This window comes from Macrotis lagotis, chromosome X (genome assembly GCF_037893015.1).
Source record: "Macrotis lagotis isolate mMagLag1 chromosome X, bilby.v1.9.chrom.fasta, whole genome shotgun sequence".
Lineage (NCBI taxonomy): Eukaryota > Metazoa > Chordata > Mammalia > Peramelemorphia > Peramelidae > Macrotis > Macrotis lagotis.
This window is the reverse complement of record NC_133666.1, coordinates 15,160,143-15,178,818: the sequence shown is the minus strand read 5'-3', so window position 1 is coordinate 15,178,818 and position 18,676 is coordinate 15,160,143. Positions and strand designations below refer to the sequence as shown.

At 39.6% G+C, this 18,676-nt stretch overlaps 1 protein-coding gene and 1 long non-coding RNA gene across 3 annotated transcripts in view; one reads left to right on the top strand and one right to left on the bottom strand.

Moving 5' to 3' along the window:
* The window catches only part of IL1RAPL2 (interleukin 1 receptor accessory protein like 2), a 1,037,032-nt gene extending 1,024,581 nt beyond the window's left edge, over nt 1-12,451 (top strand). For both annotated transcript variants that reach the window (XM_074207403.1, XM_074207404.1), the window contains one exon: nt 9,738-12,451. In XM_074207403.1, coding sequence (XP_074063504.1) covers nt 9,738-10,438 — 701 coding nt within the window. In that variant the 3' untranslated portion in view covers nt 10,439-12,451. The remainder of the gene's footprint in view (nt 1-9,737) is intronic.
* The window catches only part of LOC141502594 (uncharacterized), a 168,636-nt gene that overhangs the window by 90,022 nt on the left and 59,938 nt on the right, over nt 1-18,676 (bottom strand). The gene's annotated exons all lie outside the window — the stretch shown is intronic.

Genomic DNA, 18,676 nt, shown 5'->3' with positions numbered 1-18,676 from the left:
ATGTCAAAAAAAGAACATTCTCTGGCCATGTGGTGAGAAGATAACTAACCAGTGAACAACATGTGATCCATTGATATTCTTATAATGCCAGAAGAAATCAAGGAAGCCCCCTAGAATGTTAGATGGGCTCACTATTATACATTTATGAGAGAACATGGACAAGAGTCAGCCAGGGTGGTCACACACAGATGGGGTAAGATTTACACTATCTTTTTTTGTTCTTCATTTTCAAAGAAGACCACAACATCAGGGAGGTGATACCAATGGAAGCACGTGAATTGGATATAGTGAGGGGGGCTGTGCTAGGTCACCAGCCTCACTTTCTCTTCCAGAGCCATCTGAGTCCAGTGGCTAGATATGAATCAGAATGACTGGAAATGATCCTGAATGTGAGACAGCCAGGATTAAGTGACTTGCCCAAGTTCACACAGCGAGTAAATGTCTAGTGTCTGAGGCCAGATTTGAATTCCCATCCTCCTGACTCCAGGACCAGTGCTCTAGCCACTGTATCACCTAGCTGCCCTAAGATTGACACTATTATACCAAGTAAGGCTCTACTTTCACTTTAAGGATTTCTTTACCACCTTTCTACCAGGCAAATTTTGACAGCAAATTGGCCCAAATTAACCAATTAAGTGAAAGGACAGTTAAGAAATTTTAGGAACTATTTAGACTCTCCTCATCTTTCAGTAAGGCCTAATGTTTGTCTTCAAAGACAAAGTCCCAGAGAACTCAGATCCAGGGGTCCTGTCTAGGGAAAGTGGTTGAAATGATTGGGGACAATTTTTTTTTTTACCATTGGCATCTTGCTTTCTGGGTACTTGGCAAATCATGATGCTCTACAAGGTAAATCCATATTAAAGGTAATCCAATTGAGGTATTCCTAATAAGAACAAATCTCATGGCCTTTGGGGAACATATAGAGGTTGGCAATGAAGGCGGCAGACAAAAAGAGAAATATATAGAAAGTGTGAGTCAGAGAAAGAGAAAGACAGAGAGAAAGATCCAGAGACACAGGGACAGACAGATAAATTATGATGTGGAAAGTACTATGTTAAATACTACAGATACAAGTAAAAATCATGCCAGTCCTTCCCTCAAAGATCTCACATTCTACTAAGGGGTTAGGAAGGGATAGAAAACCTTTCCATTTCTGTTCCAGCTCCCAATCACTGCCCTCCCTTTTCTAATTGTCTTTTTTTTAAATGATGAAGAGTTCCCACAAGCTTGGTCTCTCCCTAGACTAGAAGCATCTGTCACTGACTACATAGCATCACCAAGTTTACTGGCAAGAGGTATCCAAAAGGCAGATGTGACAGGCAACCAAAAGACAGCCAGCTATTCAAACTGCTTTGTGAGACAAACTTAAGAAGTGGGGATTTTCTCAGCCCCACAGCTGCTGGGATTTATGGTGTGAAGTGATATACACAGGGTCCATTGTTTTCTTGAGGTCTTATAGATCAGTGTGGAATAAATTGATATGGGGAGAACTAATAGGAGCTCAAGAGAACCCAAACGTGAAAATGAGATGCTAGAGATGATGACTTTGGATCATCAGGACAATGAGGATACTGGTCTGGTCACTGACCACATGGAAAGAAAAGGCAGGAAAATCAGCCCAGAACTCTTGGTCTTCAAGGGGAAGGAAGCATGCTCATTAAAAGTGAGCCCACTATCAACATGAATTCTTAAATATGGCTACATCTGCCTTGAGCCAAAATATTAGTTTGAGATCTTAGGACTAACTTTCACAGCTCTCTCTCCTTTAGTTTTTATTTCCAACTAGAAAAAGATTATGGAGGGGCAGCTAGATGGTGAAGTGGATAGAGTACCAGCCCTGGAGTCAGGAGGACCTGAGTTCACTTAATAATTACCTGTGTGACCTTGGGCAAGTCACTTAACTCCATTGTCTTGCAAAAACCAAAAAAAAAAAAAAGATTATGGAGACAGAGACAGGGAATGCTCATGAGTCAAATCCCTTCATGGAAATGGGAGATTTAATTTTTGAGTAATAAATGTGAAAGATAGAATGGCACAATAGAGATCTAGTATCAGAGTCAGGAATGCCTGAATTCAAGTCTCTGGTGCATGTTGTTGTTCATTAGTTTCAGTTAAGTCTGATTCATCGTAACCCCATTTGGGGTTTATTGGCAGAGATACTGGAGTGGCGTGCCATTTCCTTCTTCAGCTCCTTTGAAAGATGAAGAAACTGAGTCAAACAGAATTAAGTGACTTGCCCTGAGTCACACAGCTAGTAGGTGTCTGAACCAGACTGAATATGAACTCAGGTCTTTCTGACTCCAGGCCTGCTACTCTATCCACTGAGCCACCTAACTCTCCCATACTCCATAGCATACTGTTTCTGTATTCCTGGACAATTCACTTAATCTCTCAGTATGCTTTCCTATAATCCTCTAAACCTATAAAATGCAAAGCCATATTGATAGGAGTTTCTACACAGGGAGCTCCCTACAACCATGAAATTAGCAACTACAAAAAAAATCAAGGCACAGTCCAATAGATGTAACTCAGGTGAAAGAGGCCAGTGAAATATTAAAAAGAGTGTCTCAAAAAGAGTTTAGCAACCATGTCTGTTGAAATTACATTTACATATTTGGCATAGACCATCTAATTGTCTTTCTATTGATTCATGTCTGGTGTCAGACAATCTGGAGTCCCTGCTGAAGTGAAGCATGCAAAGATTGTTTGTGTACATGGACCTTTAAGGCATTGTCTCTATAAGCATGACAGATTGGGCTCTGTTCAAGGAAGTTGTCCTCAGGGAGCAATGCAAATCTTTTTGTGGAACCTAAAAAGCATGAGGCAAGAGGGGCACATAAGGCCACAAATGTTTAACATATTGGGTGGAGGAACGGAAAGACTTGCAATACCTCCTCATGGGAAATAAGACCTATTATATCCACCATCCTACTCATGTGGTAGCCTCGCCACAGGAGTAGATGGATGGGCAAGATTCAGTTCTGCCCAGAAACTCATATTTCATAAGCGGAAATTATTCGTGAAACCCTGAGAATGGAAAATGGATACATAACATCAAATTAAAATCAGAAGAGACACATTTTGAATGACCCAAAAGACAGAAGTTTAGGTTTTTTTATACAAGGATGAGGAGAAATATGTCTATTTACTAACCAAGATAAATTTGAAGGGAACTGTAGGGAAAGGTATAGTAGCAGCAACCATTCCCATCCAATATTTAATCAATCACTGATTTACTAAAATCATATGTCTAAATTTCTAGACTGAGGCTAAAGGGGAGGGAAAACTTTGGGCTCCTTTATAGGATCTAGAATCAAAAAGAGCAACTTAGAGATAATATACCCCAGTCCTTAACTTTACATATAAGGAAATTGAGGAGTGAAGAGATTAAGTGTCTTACCTAAAGTCCCATAGGTAAGCCAACAGCAAAACCTGGAATCAAAGCCAGGCTGTAGTACTTCGATCTACTTCCAAGTATTCCCACACCCTAAGGAGAGGGAGAGGGGAAGAAGGCAGGAAGAGAACAAAAACTAGGTCAAACTAGAGAGAAAAGGAGAAGAAAATTTCAGAGAAGAGAGAAAGAGAGATGAAAATCTGCAACAATTTAGAGAGGAGAAAATGAGTAGGTAGGTAAGGATGGAAAAGAGAGGGGAGGCAAGGAAAGGTTGGTACCTATCAAAAAAAGATTTGATGGGCATTTCCAGAATGGGTTTCATGCTTTCAGGAGAAGTAGAAAAGTAGTCAGCTCCTCACTGTTGCATTCCATAGAAATGCAGAGGATCCCATTGTTTCTATGAGGCCTCACAGAAATCAGAATTAGGATTCTCATATGGGTCCTTAAAGAGCTATGCTCACTCAGCCTAAAGGCCAGACAATATTTGTAATCCACTTAACCAAAGGTAGATGGAAAGGGGTTGTTGGAAACTAGAGACCCAAAGGAAAGTACAGAGAACCCTCGAGAAATCAGCAGCAAGGATACATCCAATTAACAAGATCATTGAATTTCTGTTTATGGACCAGTCTGTTTGCTCATATTGGGACATGGAAGAAATAACTACTAGTTAAACCCAAATGAGCACATGGCCTCAACCAACTTCTAGGAAAGACAGAACTCAGTTCAAATAAGATCAGCCTCACCCAAGAGCCTCCACTAGCCAAGAGTCCTAATTGCTGCCATCTGCCATCTTCCCATTTGTCCAATGGCTGGATCATAAAGGTTCAAGCAAAGGGATCTTTCACTTATGAAAGCAAAGTTGACCCTTTTTGTTCTAGTGAGTCCATAGTTCATTAAGTTGCTCTTATGTATCTGTGCTATTTATCCATAACTATGGGTGCCTGCGTTGAATTGTGTTGTGTTTTTTTAATACAAAAGGACTTAATAAAGATGTTTGCTTATATATATTTTAATATGAATTTTAGTAATACCCAGCCTTCATTGAAGTATACTTAAAAATTTAATTTAAACTATATACTACTGCATGGCAAGGATGGGTCTAGGTCACTTTACACATACTTTAAAAGATCAAATGAATTGAACAATTCTAAGTCAAATTCTGTTTTAAATATTTGAAAGAAGACAGTATTAAAATCACTTCTTGATTATTGGATAAAGTAAAGAATGATTTAAAATGAATAATTACACCCTTTGAAAATTAATCTAAATTATAACAAATAAGTCTGCCTAAAGTCAGATGCACCTGACCTCACACCAGGATTCTGAGATTTTTTAAAATTTGTTTCTTTACTTATTTTTAGAAATGGAGAAAAAGAATAATAAGAAAGATGATGACCTGTTTTACTGTGTCTTACAAATCTGTCCTCTAATGATGATGCTTCTCAAGTAACTTCTTTCTTTTGGGCAACAGAAAGAAAGGAAGTAAATGAAGAATCAGAGTTGTTAATATATTAAGACAATATATTTCCACTGTACTAAGTCTTACTACCTTTATTTCCATTGGGTTCCAAGCTCAAGTGATATCTTCCCTGTTTTTCCTCCTAAAGAAGCCACTCTGTGCCAATTGAAATGCTGATTTTTTTTTCTCTCTATGTAATCTCTTATGATAAAGCATTTAAAATTCTCAGTGGTCTCCTTTCCCACAGCTCCTTCTTTTGAAGTCCTGTAGAAAGAACTCTGGGTTTGGATTCAGAATCCACAGGCTCCAATTCTGCCTCTGGTACTCACTATCTGTATAACTTGGCCAAATCACTTCATTTATTAAACCCTCAATTTTCCCAAATGCAAAATGAGTGAATTCAACTAGATGACCTCAAAGGTCACTTCCATCTCTTAATCTATAATTCTATGATTAGATGTTCTTAGAGGTCCCTTTAAGCTACAATCCTATCTATGACTCTGGGCAAGTCACTTCTCCCCTTGGTGCCTCAGTTTCCTCATCTGTAAAGTACCTAAAAGACTAAAATAACTAAATTAGATTAAATGACCTGCTTTTCATCTATAATCCTGTGTTAATAGTCATTTTAACCAATGCATGGGGGGGAACCAAGGATTTGATACCATTAAAATCACATTGCTGAAGGAGCCCCTGTTCAGTGTTTAACCTCTTTTTGTTTATAATATAAAAGGATTGTTTTGTTTCCCTTTGCAAATTCATTTCTTTCTACCAAGTGATGAAGCAAAGACTTGGAAAAGGGAGAATTTCCATTAAAAGTACATCTTTGTGAGACACTGGATTATTTTTTTTTATTTTTCTTTAATTTATTTACACATTACTAAAATATTCTTGTTTAAGAGTAAACATAATGGGCGGCTAGGTGGCGTAGTGGATAAAGCACTGGCCTTGGAGTCAGGAGTACCTGGGTTCAAATCCGGTCTCAGACACTTAATAATTACCTAGCTGTGTGGCCTTGGGCAAGCCACTTAACCCCATTTGCCTTGCAAAAACCTAAAAAAACAAACAAAAAAGAGTAACATAATACCCCTTCTTCACAAAAATATAAACCCTCATGAGAAATAAAGTAAAAGAAAGAGAAAAATGTGTTTCAGTCTGTGTTCTGATACCATCAGCTCTCTCTCAGGTGTATCATTTTCTTTATCATAAGTCCATCATAGTAGCTACTCACATATTTTTCCACAGTTGTTGCTGATTGTAATTCCCTCCATCCATTCATTCCTCCCCATTACCATCTATTATATTTTCTCTCTCCTTTCACTCTGTCTCTTTTCAAAAATGTGCTGTGGGGCAACCAGGTAGTGCAGCAGACAGAGCACCAGCCCTGGGGTCAAGAGGCCCCAAGCCCACATCCCACCCCAGAGAAACAGCAACCACCCAGCCTAGTGATCCTGGACAGACCACCCAATCCCACCACCTTGCAAAAAGTAAAAAAAAGAAAATGTGTTATATGTGACTATCCTCTCATATGATCGGCCCTTTCCTCTATCACCCACATTCCCCCTTCTCTCCCTTTTTCTCTCGATGTCTATACCCTATTGACTGTGTATATTGTTTCCTCTCTGAGCCATGTCTGATGTGAATAAAGGCTGCCTCATTCCTTCTTGCCTTCCCTCCTTCCATACCATTGCCAAAGCTACTTTAAATATATTTTATATGAAAGATCTTAGCCTATTCTACCTCTCCTTTCTCTTTCTCCCAGTACATTTCCCTTTCACCCATTCCATTTTTACCATATATTATAATCTTCAAATTCAGCTTTCTCCTGTGCCTTTTCTATAAAAGCTCCTTCTACCTGTTTTTTTTTAAATGAGCAGGTTCATATCAGTATTATAAGTATCACTTTTCCATGCAGGAATACATGCAGTTCATCATCATTAAGTCCCTCATAATTTACCCTTCTCCTCCACTCTCTACTCTTCACCTGAGTCCTATACTTGAAGGTCAAACTTTCTGTTCAGCTCTGGTCGTTTCAACAGGAACATTTGGAATTCCCCTGTTTCATTGAAAGTCCATCTTTTCCCCTGGAAGAGGATGTTCAGTTTTTCTGGGGAGTTGATTCTAGGTTGCATTCCAAGCTCTTTTGCCTTCTGGAATATTATATTCCAAGCCCTACAAGCCTTTAATATAGTTGCTGCTAAGTCTTGTGTGATCCTGACTGCAGACCCACGATATCTGAATTTTGTCCTTCTGGCTGCTTGTGATATTTTCTCTTTGACTTGGGAGTTCTGGAACTTGGCTATAATATTTCTTGGGGTTGTTTTTTTGGATTTCTTTCCAGAGGAGATCGGTGTATTCCCTCAATTTCTATTTTGCCCTCTGCTTCTAGGATATCAGGGCAATTTTCCTGTAGGAATTCTTTAAAGATGAGATCAAGGCTCTTTTCCTGATCATGACTTTCAGGTATCCCAATAATTTTTAAATTATCATTTCTGGATCTGTTTTCCAAGATTAGTTATTTTTTTTCAATGAGATATTTTACGTTTTATTCTAATTTTTCATTGTTTTGGTGTTGAAGTATTGTGTCTTGATTTCTTGCAAATTCAACAGCTTCCTTTAGCTCCATTGTACATCTGAAGGATTTATTTTCCTCAGAGAGCTTTCTTGTCTCCTTTTCCAAATCTGACCAATTCTGCTTTTTAAAACATTCTTCTCCTCAATAACTTTTTGAATTGTTTTATCCATTTGACCTAAGCTGGGTTTTAACATGTTATTTTCTTTAGCATTTTTTTGTATCTCCTTGACTAAGCTGCTGACTTCATTTCCATGTTTTTCCTGCATCTCATTTCTTTTCCTAATTTTTCTTCTATCTCCCTTGCTTGATTTAAAAAATATTTTTTGAGCTCTATCATAGCCTGAGCCCAACTTCTATATTTCTCGGAGTCTTTAGGCACAGAAGCTTGGACTTTCTCATCTCCAGATTGAGTATTTTGATCCTCCATGGGACCAAAATAATTGTCTATGGTCAGGTTCCTTTTTTTCTGTTTAGTCATTTCCCCATCCTGTGCCTGGTTTTGGGGTGCTTCCTGAGCTTTTGAGTTTTATTGGGACACCCCTCCCACAAGGAACTCAGTGTGAGAGGTTCTGACTGCTCTCCTGGTCTGTGAATGACCACAAGCTCACCCTTCTTCCCCAGAGGCTGGGGGGGTCCCTGCTCTATGGGGGGGCCTAGACTGCAGCCAGGGTCTGAATGTTGTCACAGCCCCATAGTCCTGTTCCAGGGACAGAGGACAGACCTCGACAATCTCCCTCCACTCCCTTACTTTCCTTGGGCTGAGCACTCAGGAAGCAGCTGCCTGGAGGCTCCTGCTAGATGGCTCCACAGGCCTGCTTCCATTTCCTGGGATCTAGGCTGCACTGAGTGCCAGCCATGCTGAGGACCTGAGCTGCACAATGTGCTATGGTCATGCTGAGAGCCTGGGATTCTTGCTCTCTGTGGCAGAGGTCTCCCTGCTGATCTTCCAAGTTGTGCTTGATGTTCCCTGGGGCACAGGTCAGGAAATTGCTTCTGTTGCCGGGAGCTGGAACTCCCATGTGCCCTGGGGCTGTTCCCAGGAGGCTGAAGCTCTTTCCCTCCAGTAATATGCCATTCCTCCAATCCTGTGGAATAGAGCTTCCCACTATTTTCCAGGTTACCTTGGGCTGGAGAATTGCCTCACTGGATCTTTCTGTGGGTTCTGTTTCTCAAAAATTTAGTTAAGGTTTTTGAAATAGTTTGGAGAGAACACTTAAGAGAGGCTCTTCTCTTGCCACCATCTTGCCTCCACCCCGACACTGGATTATTTTTTTAGGATCCTACTTCCTACAAGTCTGGGGGTCTTCATGGTGTTCCTGCTAGAGGGGACCACTGGTTCCCAGATCTGAAGTGATAAATGTTGACATGACTCTGTAGACACTTCTTCCTTCCATTCAGGAGAAGCATGCATTAGATGAGCACCTATGCTCTGCTGAGTAAAGACATGTTCTCTATGAAGCACCTTATGTGCATGTTTTTATTTGTTAACTTTTGTGGGTTTCCTTTTGGGATTGCCCTGTGCTTGCTCCATGGGAAAAACTGACTAGCTAATCAGGATGTATTTCACTCAAACTCCCAAGTTATACAACATCTCTTAGTCAGGCTAGACTGCTCCCCCCATTGTCCATCCCCAAACAAAGCCAACCAACAGATTGAGCAGTCCTGCTTCCTTATCAAGAAGACAAATGGAGAAGTCAAGCTGAAAATGTCAGAAAGTACTCTGAGCACCAATTGGGGAGGCAGTGCAATCCAGGGTATCTCTGCTATACCACTATGTGGCAAATAGATCATATCTGGAAACTGGCATGTGTACTATTGGGATCCAGGAAAAAAAATATCAAGACCAAACCCATGAATACCATACCCCTGTGTTGGTTTATGTTCTCTCTGTCTCTTTGCATCATTCAGCTGGTTGGTTGTTCCCTTGAAAAGTGTTAGCATGCTTTAGAGTAAATGCTAAAGTAGAGATTGCTGAAATACACCCAAACTCCAAAGGACTTAGTTTTTATTAGTCTATAGAATACTCTGTGATATTGATGTTGGGTGAAAAAATGGGACTGGGAGAAATGGCATTCTTTTAAAATGAAGGCAATGGGCCTTTTGAATATACCTTGCCAGAAAAAAAAATCATATAATTTAGGGAAAGACAAAAGCTTTGCTAAACCATAGTACACATCTACTCTTTATTTTATTCATATTCTCTCTCTCTCTCCCTCTCCCTCTCCCTCTTTCCCTCCCTCCCTCTCTCTCTCTCTCTCTCCCTCCCTAACTCCCTCTCTTCTCTCTTTTCTTCCTCTATCTCATATTTGTAGCCTACATTGAAGATCTCACGAGATGCGTTGAACAAAGCAGAAGACTTATTATCGTACTCACTCCGGACTATGTTCTCAGGAGAGGATGGAGTATTTTTGAGCTGGAAACCAGGCTCCATAGCATGCTGGTCAGTGGAGAAATCAAAGTTATCTGGATCGAGTGCACAGAATTAAAAGAGAAGGTGAACTGCCGAGAAGTGGAACTGCTGAAGAGAAACATCAAGCTTCTATCCCTGGTCAAGTGGAAAGGCACCCAGAGCAGCAAACTGAATTCCAAGTTTTGGAAGCACTTGGTGTATGAGATGCCCATCAAGAAAAAAGTGACACTGTCCCGTCGCCAAGTCCTGGACTCAGCAGAGCAAGGCCTTTTTGGAGAACTGCAGACCGCACCCTCGATTGCCGTCACCAGTACCTCTGCTGCTTTGGTCGCCTCTCAGGCAGATCTGAGTGATTTCCACCAAACAGATTCAATGCCAATGAGACACTGTTGCAGAAGTTACAATTATGAGATGCCAACGTCCTCTTTGCCGATAGCTTCTCTAGGGTCCCACCACCATACTTACTGCAACATACCCTTGACACTGCTCAACGGACAACTACCTCTAAATAATGCCGCAAAGAACGCTCCCGAATTTCATAGGAACAGCCCTCTGCTGCCTTTGTCATCCAAGGAGCTTAGCTTCACCAGCGATATTTGGTAGAGACGATCTGATTTCTTCAGAGCCACTAAGTCAGCATCCCAGAAAGCCTGGGTTTTGGACTAAACGTTTAAGATGCTACACAAAGAATGCTTAAAAGCTGATGGAGGAAACTGCATAGTTTTTCTTTTTTTTGTGTACTTAAATATTTTTGTTTACAGTTCTGGAAAAAAGAGAATACATGGAGAAATTTCTTTTATAATATGGCATTGAGTTTAGCTAGCCAGTTCTGATTTTTTTTTCTTGAAAAGAGATTCCCATTGTCTTAGAGTAGATTTTATGATGTCACACAGATAGATGATCTAGCTGACACATATTTCTGTACTCATTTTAGAATTTCAGATACAGAAAACTAGAGACTTGATTACAGTTTGGAAATTCTAAATTTAAGGTTAAGGAGGAAACAATTTTTACAGTGTGAATGAGTGAGAAATTTGCCTTAGGGAAAGGGCAGGGTCCCCCCTCCCCCAACCTCCTATTGTAATATAGTTAAAAGTTTTTAGGGGATGACTAACTGGGGAGCAGAAACAGGGCAGTGGTGGTGGAAACTGAATGAAGACTGGAGAGAGCATCAATATCATGCACAATTACTGCAAGATTGATCAAGAACTCATAACAACAGCATTTTGTTTTATTAGAAAAAGTTGGGAGTCAACTAAACAAAGGGAAAGATAATCATCAATTCTCCTGGATTGGTTTTGAACAACTCATGGAACTTACTTCTTTCATAAGTTATGCCACTTTTGAAAGATCTTTTTAGAAGAGTTTTGAACACAGATTTTTTTTTATTTGCTAACAAATTCACATTTGGATTTCTTTTTTTTATTACCATCTCTTGACCTGTTGTCAGATTTGTACACTGATAGGATTTTCTTCTTATTTCTTTCAGCATCGATGGAGTTTCCATTTAAATCCACATTTGACTGAGAATGTCACCATTTAAAAAAAGAAGTATTCACAGATGAAGTACCAGATGATGCAAGATTCTTAGTCATAGGGCAACGATTGCCAAGAAAATCATCAGGAAGGTAGCTGTGAACAGACTATTCTGGTGAGGTTTAGAAGGCTTCTGTCAAAAGATACCAATTCTTGATTCTTCTAACAGTCCACTTGGGAGACTGGGATCCTCAAACAGAGAAATGAGGGCAATTGAATAGAACACCTAGTGCAAGACTCCACAAATTCGCTGTAATTACAAGTTTGCAATAGGTGGAGTGGCCCTGATTGAGCATCACTACTCCTTGAAGTGCATCCTATTTTACCCTCCCCACTCACAGTTGCCTGTGGGAGGTCAATCCTGATTCCAGATCAACTTGGGCATTGTGCAGATGGCAATTACAACTATGTACCAGGATGACTGAACCTAAATGGCATACTAACAACAGTGAGCAAGCAGTACGGCAGAATTCCAAATTGGTCTGGTGCTCTTATTTGTGCTAATTGTGAAATATACTTGTGCAGTTCACCTACCAGCCAATGGATTTTGGTTGCTTCCTTAATCCTCTTCTCTTGATCAAATGTAAGCCATTGGTTTGTTCTAGGTATCCATTATCTATAGTCATTCATTCAATGCTTTATTCACAAATGTAGTGCGTGGAAGCTTAGTTGTCAGTATGGGGGTACGAGCTTACTCCCTCAGTAAGTGCCCACATGTATATGTTTCATAGATATAGTCGTTCCATTGAGAACGGTGACTTTGGCCTCCATTCTAACTGTATGTATTTCCAAACAGAAATTGACAAACTCTACTCTGTTTTCTATGTGTTCCAGACTTTGTGTTTATGCTGGGTATGTTCGTTAATGCAATGTGTAACTAAAATAATATTTGCATGAAGTGAGCTACATATGTTTCAAGTGACAAGTTGTGATTTCATGATTTTGCTTCCACATGATTCTAAATCTGATTACTCCACAGAGGATGTTCAGTGATATTTTTAAACGATTAGTTCTGTAGTGTGCATGCCTGTTCTGAAAACCTATTGCAGGTCTCTCTGTTTCCTTGATTTTTGATGATTAAATGTGGGTAACCGTTGGAATTGGCTGGCTACAATGTGTCTTTTCACGAGCACACCTCTTTTCCATAATTTTCAGAAAACAACATGAACAATATCTCTATAGATTTATTTCTGTGGGACAGATCAACATCTCGTTGTTAGTATTGCTTTTTCTTTAAAGATAAAGTCCATAAAGAGATGGAAAAACATATAGCTACCTCTAGTTCTAGAAAATCTGGGGAAATAATTAGTAAAGTACCAATATGGATATATGATTCCAATGTCAATCACCAACACATTTTTTTTCAGGACAAAGGGAGGTATTATAAAAATGACCGATGAAATAACTTAGTGATGTAGTATGACTTTGGAAGCATCAGAAATTGAATCGATAGTGGGAAGGTACCCTCCCCAGCCTAAAGACTGAGATAGGCAATATATAAAAATGGAAGTAAAATTCAATGCTTGAAGTAGGAGGGGAAGGGAGAGGAAAAGTGGTGGTTTGTATGCCATTTCTTTCAATTGACAAATTAAGGAAACAAGATGTCAAGACCTAGAGAGATTGAGTGATTTGCCAAAGGTCACACATAGGATGATATTATCATTTGGGAAAAGATTCCCTAGGGCATTCTATTAGAGACCTTCTTCCAAGCTGATGCCAACTCCATTAATAATCACTCTTTCAACCCAGTCATTCAACTAGTTCTGAACTCTCCAGACTGTACAATTCTCTAGCCCACTTCTCTCTGCACTATTACAAATCATTTGATAGTCTTTCTCATTTTCCCTGATCTAAGGAAATAACCCAGGGGGAAAAAAAGAAATGAGGTGAAACTGGCATCACCTGTTTTTGATAATGCCATACTAGCGCTCTATAATCACCACTTCCCTTTTTAAATGGGAAGCCATCTCTTTAGATTGAAGTCATACTTATTAAACTCTGGTTTATAGATTCCATTTATACCAATCCAATTTGGGATCTCAAGTTATAGAAGCTGAACCACACACTCTTCCATTCTAACTACAGTGTTTATTTGCATTCACAGCTTTAGCAGAACAGCCCCGTGTTGCCACACTAGGTCACAATCTTGTTCTGGTCCTGGGGTGAGAAACTGCAGTTACTTAACTGCACCCCAGGAAACCAACTCTGCCCAGGACTACAAACTAATTCTGAATGGTCAAAGGCTAACATTATTTCACACACAGGAGGGCAAAGTGAACTGGAGCCTTTTAAAAATGCACCACCCTAAGATAAGCAGACCCCAGGGACCTTTGAATACACCAATCATGCCTAGGCTAGAAAAGGACATTGAGTTGAGTTGCTAGAATTCCTTTGGTGTCAGGGGGCTACACTTATAGACTCATCAGTCACTTTCGTCTACATTCCCCTCCTCCTCCTCCCTCTGGGGGAAGGGGCCCAGTCTGGCCGGGCTGCATACCCACCCTTTGACCTTTTATGAAAACCGGGATACCATCCAAGATCCAGGATGAGATCCAATACTATTTTGTCTTCAAGCACATTTCCTTAAAAATAGACAGGTATGGAGTTTCCCCAAAGCTACTGGCATGGCTAGCAGATGCCAGAGCAATGGAAAAGGTTGCTATTCGGGTAAAGTGAGGGGAAAAGGGGGAGCAGACCCAAGATGCATGGAATAGGGTGGCTGAGGATTTAGGGAAAGGGGAATTTCAGATCAAGAAATAGGAACCTGTGACATTGGAAAAAATCTGGCATGTTATCCTCTTTTTAAAGAAAAGAAAAAAGGGATTTGAGTGATAAGAAAATACCACTTGGTCAGCACAAGGAGATGCAAAACCTACAGAAAGAAAAGATTGAGTGACAGGTAGCCTATTACTTAAAGAGCTCTGGGTAGAAGGGGGGAAAAGGAGGGGGTGCAGACTGAAGAAAAGTCACAGGAATCTAAAGCACCTAGGACTCTTGGAGCTGCTTATTTTTGAGCAAAATTAAAGAAAAACCTCAAGTATTTTCTAGAAAATCAGGTAAAATTAAAAGAAATCCCTTGTGAACGTCACAGATAAACCTTAGCATTTTGTGAGCTAAAGCAGTCAACTGTCAAAGGGGAAGAAAACAGAAAATGTCAAAGGGGGAAAAAACCAGTGTCCAGAGGAGCCATCAAGTATGAGAACCTGTCCCTGCAATTACACTCTCCTAAAAATGTATTCAACCAATTTGTTTCCATCAATTAGCATTGTATTACTCTAGAATATTATTCTGCTATTATCTATTCATCTATTTCAAATTGTTGAAAGTTTGTCATATCTAACTAGTACTAAAAGGCTTTCTGGGTAATGTAGACAACTGTTTGGGAAACAATAATCATTCAATGCAAACCATTTTGAATGACTTGTCTTCTTTTAGGACTGAAGTCAGCCACAGGCAATTTGAGAAGGGCATTCAGCTGTCTCTTTAATTACCATGAGATGAGGACTTGTAACTTAACCCCAAGGAAATGTGTCTACCAAAGTAGACCTGCTGTTCTCACCGCCATGTTTTCCCTGGCAGTAATGAACTGTCATTAACAGACACTAGGGACCCACTGTGGTCTGTGGAGACTGTCATTGGGGGGTCTAGCAGAGTATTTAAAGGCTCAATTGCTGCCTTCAAGGAGCTTACCTAGTATGGAACGCACAAACAAAATTCATTTTCAAGGCAGTAGCCAAGCAAACATAAACTTCTGTAGTCCAAAATGGAGGAGTGGAAGATTTGGGAAATTCTAGGTGGAACTACTCTGGATCGTCTGACCTCCAAGAATTATGTGAACTAGAAGGGCCCTTAGAAATGAGGACAGAACATAGTACTTCTAAATTCAGATGTGGGAGAGATTTTAGAACTTAGAATGTCAAATGCAAGAGGGACTCTGGTCCCCAATGTCAGAGCTGGAAGGGACCTCAGAACACAAAATGTCAGAGCTGAGAGGTATCCAAGCACTTTAAGAGATGCTTAAAATAGAGAATGTCAGAGCTGGAAGAGAGCTTTAAACACAGCACGAAAATGTCATCCTGGACAGGGCACAAGAGACAGAATATCAGAAATCAGAGGGACCCTAAAACAAAAACTATAAATGCTGACATAGACCTAATTAGAACAGAGAGGACTCTCAATGCTGGGAGGGTCCTCGGATGAAAGAATGCCAACCCCAAAAGGGACCTCAAAAAGAATGTCAGCCCTGAAAGGGACACTTGGAGAAAGAATGTCAAAGCTGTGAAAAACCTTGGAATAGAGGGAGCAGGTAGATGACACAGTGGCTAGAGCACTGGCCCTGGGATCAGGAGGACTAGAGTTTAAACCCCAGACACTAGTTTTGTGATCCCGGGCAAGTCACTTAACTCTGATAACCTCCACAAAAATGGAAAAGAAGAAGAGAAACCATGGAACATAAAATGTCAGAACAAGAAGGAAGAGGGCCTTCAGGCCAGAGTTGGGAGGGACCTTAGGACACAGAATGTCAGAACGAGAAGAGGAGGTCAGGCTGAGTAAAAAGTAAAGTTCTGGGTGGGATCTTAGGTCACAAAATGAAGGATGTAGAATGTTAGAGCTGAAAGAAATCTGAGAACAAAGAGTATCATTGATAGGAAGGATCTCAGATTAAAGAATACCAGAGCTAGAAATTTGCTTAGAATAAAGAACAAACAATGACAGTACTTACAGAGACTAGAATGCAGCAGAGAAAATATCAGAGCCTTGAGGAATATTGGGGCATAGAAGAACATAGAATGATCTGGAATTGACTTTAGAACATAGAATGGCATGATGACATCAAATGTCTTTAAAAACATAGAATTAGAAGAGATCTCAGCTCTGGGAAGCATCTTAGAACTTAAGACTACAAAATGTCAAAAGCTGGAAGGTACCAAGAAAGTATGACACAAAATGTCCGAACCAAAAAAGACCTAGCTAGAAGAAAAAACTCTAGCTCTGGCTGGAAGGACCCTTAGAACATAGAAAAGACAATACCACTGCTACGAAGGATGATAAAACATAGACTCATCAGAACTAGGAAAGAGCTTAACTGAGAACAGAGAATTGTTAGAGCTGGAAGCAACCTTAAAACAAAGAAGTACACAGCTTGAAAGAACCTTAGAATGCAGAACTTAAAATATTAGAGACCTTAGAATATAGTATTTCATTCCTGGAAAGAACACTTAGAATGGAGAATAGAATGTGTCAGGTTTAGGAGGGAAATTAGAACACAGAACATGTTATTTAAGATGCTATAACCCAAAGAGATCTTAAAACAGACACCAATTTCAAAGCAAAGAAGGATTATAGAAGAGAAAACATAGAACCTCATTGTTGGAAGTGATCTTAAAACAGAAAACAAGATTCAAAATTCTATAGAACATAGAAAACTATGATAAAGCTAGAAGGGACTTCAGAACAAAGGGCAGAGAATGTGAGAACTAGGAGCCACCTAAGAACTTTCAACATTGAATGAATTGGCTGTGGAGGAGCTCTTAGAAAAGAGATAAACTAGAGGATATCAGACCTGGAAACAATCTAAGAATATAGACCAGAGGACACCAGAGCTCCAAGTGGCCACAGAGCCTACAATGGAAATCCTGGAGAAAAAAAACAAAAAACAAAAAACTTCAAGACATAGAATGGGAGGTTTAAAAGAACTTCAGAACAGTAAAAGCCCATGTAATGCAGAAAAGAGGAACCTGAGCTAAGTTAGACTTTAAAAAATAAGAATAAATTATTTTAAGAACTTTAAAGAAAGTCACGGTTAGACGTGACCTTAAAACAAAGCATGTCACAGATAGAAGGCATCTTAGAATCTACTGGAAAATAAATTTAGAACATAGAATGTAAATAGTGAAAGGAATCTCAGAGTTGCAAGAGCCTGTGGAAAACTGAGGAAGGAATGTCAGATCTGAGAGGGACTTTATTTTTTTTTAGGTTTTTGCTGGGCAATGGGGTCAAGTGGCTTGCCCAAGGCCACACAGCTAGGTCATTATTAAGTGTCTGAGACCAGATTTGAATCCAGGTACTCCTGACTCCAGGGCCGGTGCTTTATCCACTGTGCCACCTAGCCACCCCTGGGAGGGACTTTAAAATGAATGGTATAAAATGGCAAAGCTAGAAGGAACTGCAAAACATGAAACAGAATGGTAGAGTTAGAAGAAACTATAAAACAGAAAATTTCAGAGTAAGTAAAGCTAAAGAACATAAAATATAAGAGCTGAGGGAAAAAAAAACCTTAAGACATAGAACCTAAAATTCAGAATCAGAAGTTAACTTACAACATGAAAAGCATGAAAAACAATGAAGAACACAACAGATCTCACAACATAGCAGAAATTTAAGATACATGTAAGAATTAAAAAATAACAAAAAACATTAAAAGTCGTTACTGGGAAGCCAGGTGGCACAGTGGAGAAAGCACCGGCCCTGGAGTCAGGAGTACCTGGGTTCAAATCGGGTCTCAGACACTTAATAATGACCTAGCTGTGTGGCCTTGGGCAGGCCACTTGACCCCATTGCCTTGCAAAAAAACCTAAAAAAAAGTCATTACTGGAAGGGAGCATGAAACAAAGAATTGAATCAAATCAACATACTGAGAATCAAAAAACAGAAAAACAATATTAGAAACAAAAAACTACAAAGATGACAAGTTATGTGTGATATTTTGACAAGACCAATAAAATAAGCATACAACTGATTAATTTGGTATGTTGAAGAGGAAAATTGTAGATCCAAAATTTTGAGAAAATGAAAAGGATGAATTTGCACCAAATTAAGATGAAATAAAGGAAATGATCTGCAGCTGTTATGCCAAATGTGATCAACACTAGATTAGTTGTCTTCAGTAAACCTTGGCAACCTAAAAATATCAAAAAGAAGGAAATATGACAGGTATAGAATAATTAAAACTGGAGCCACAGTAGAAGACAAAATCACTGTCCAAATTGAAAATCTCATGAAATAAAATGGTATTAAGATATTTTGAACTGCTAATCATTGTCACCACCTGCAAACTGCACATGCTGAGACAGCCAGCACAAACAAACTCCTTGGTTTTTGCTTTAAGTTCTTGTACCCTACCCAGGTCACCAAATGGCAGTGATTCAGTCTAAACCCATTATCACTCTATAAGGGATAGAAGATGCTGATTCTGCCCAAATGCATGAAGAAAAAGGAGAGAAAATGAACAGGGAGAGTAGGAGAGAGTGCAAAAGATAACAATATGAAACTAGCTAGAAGGAAAAGGAACTTCTAAGCCAAAGA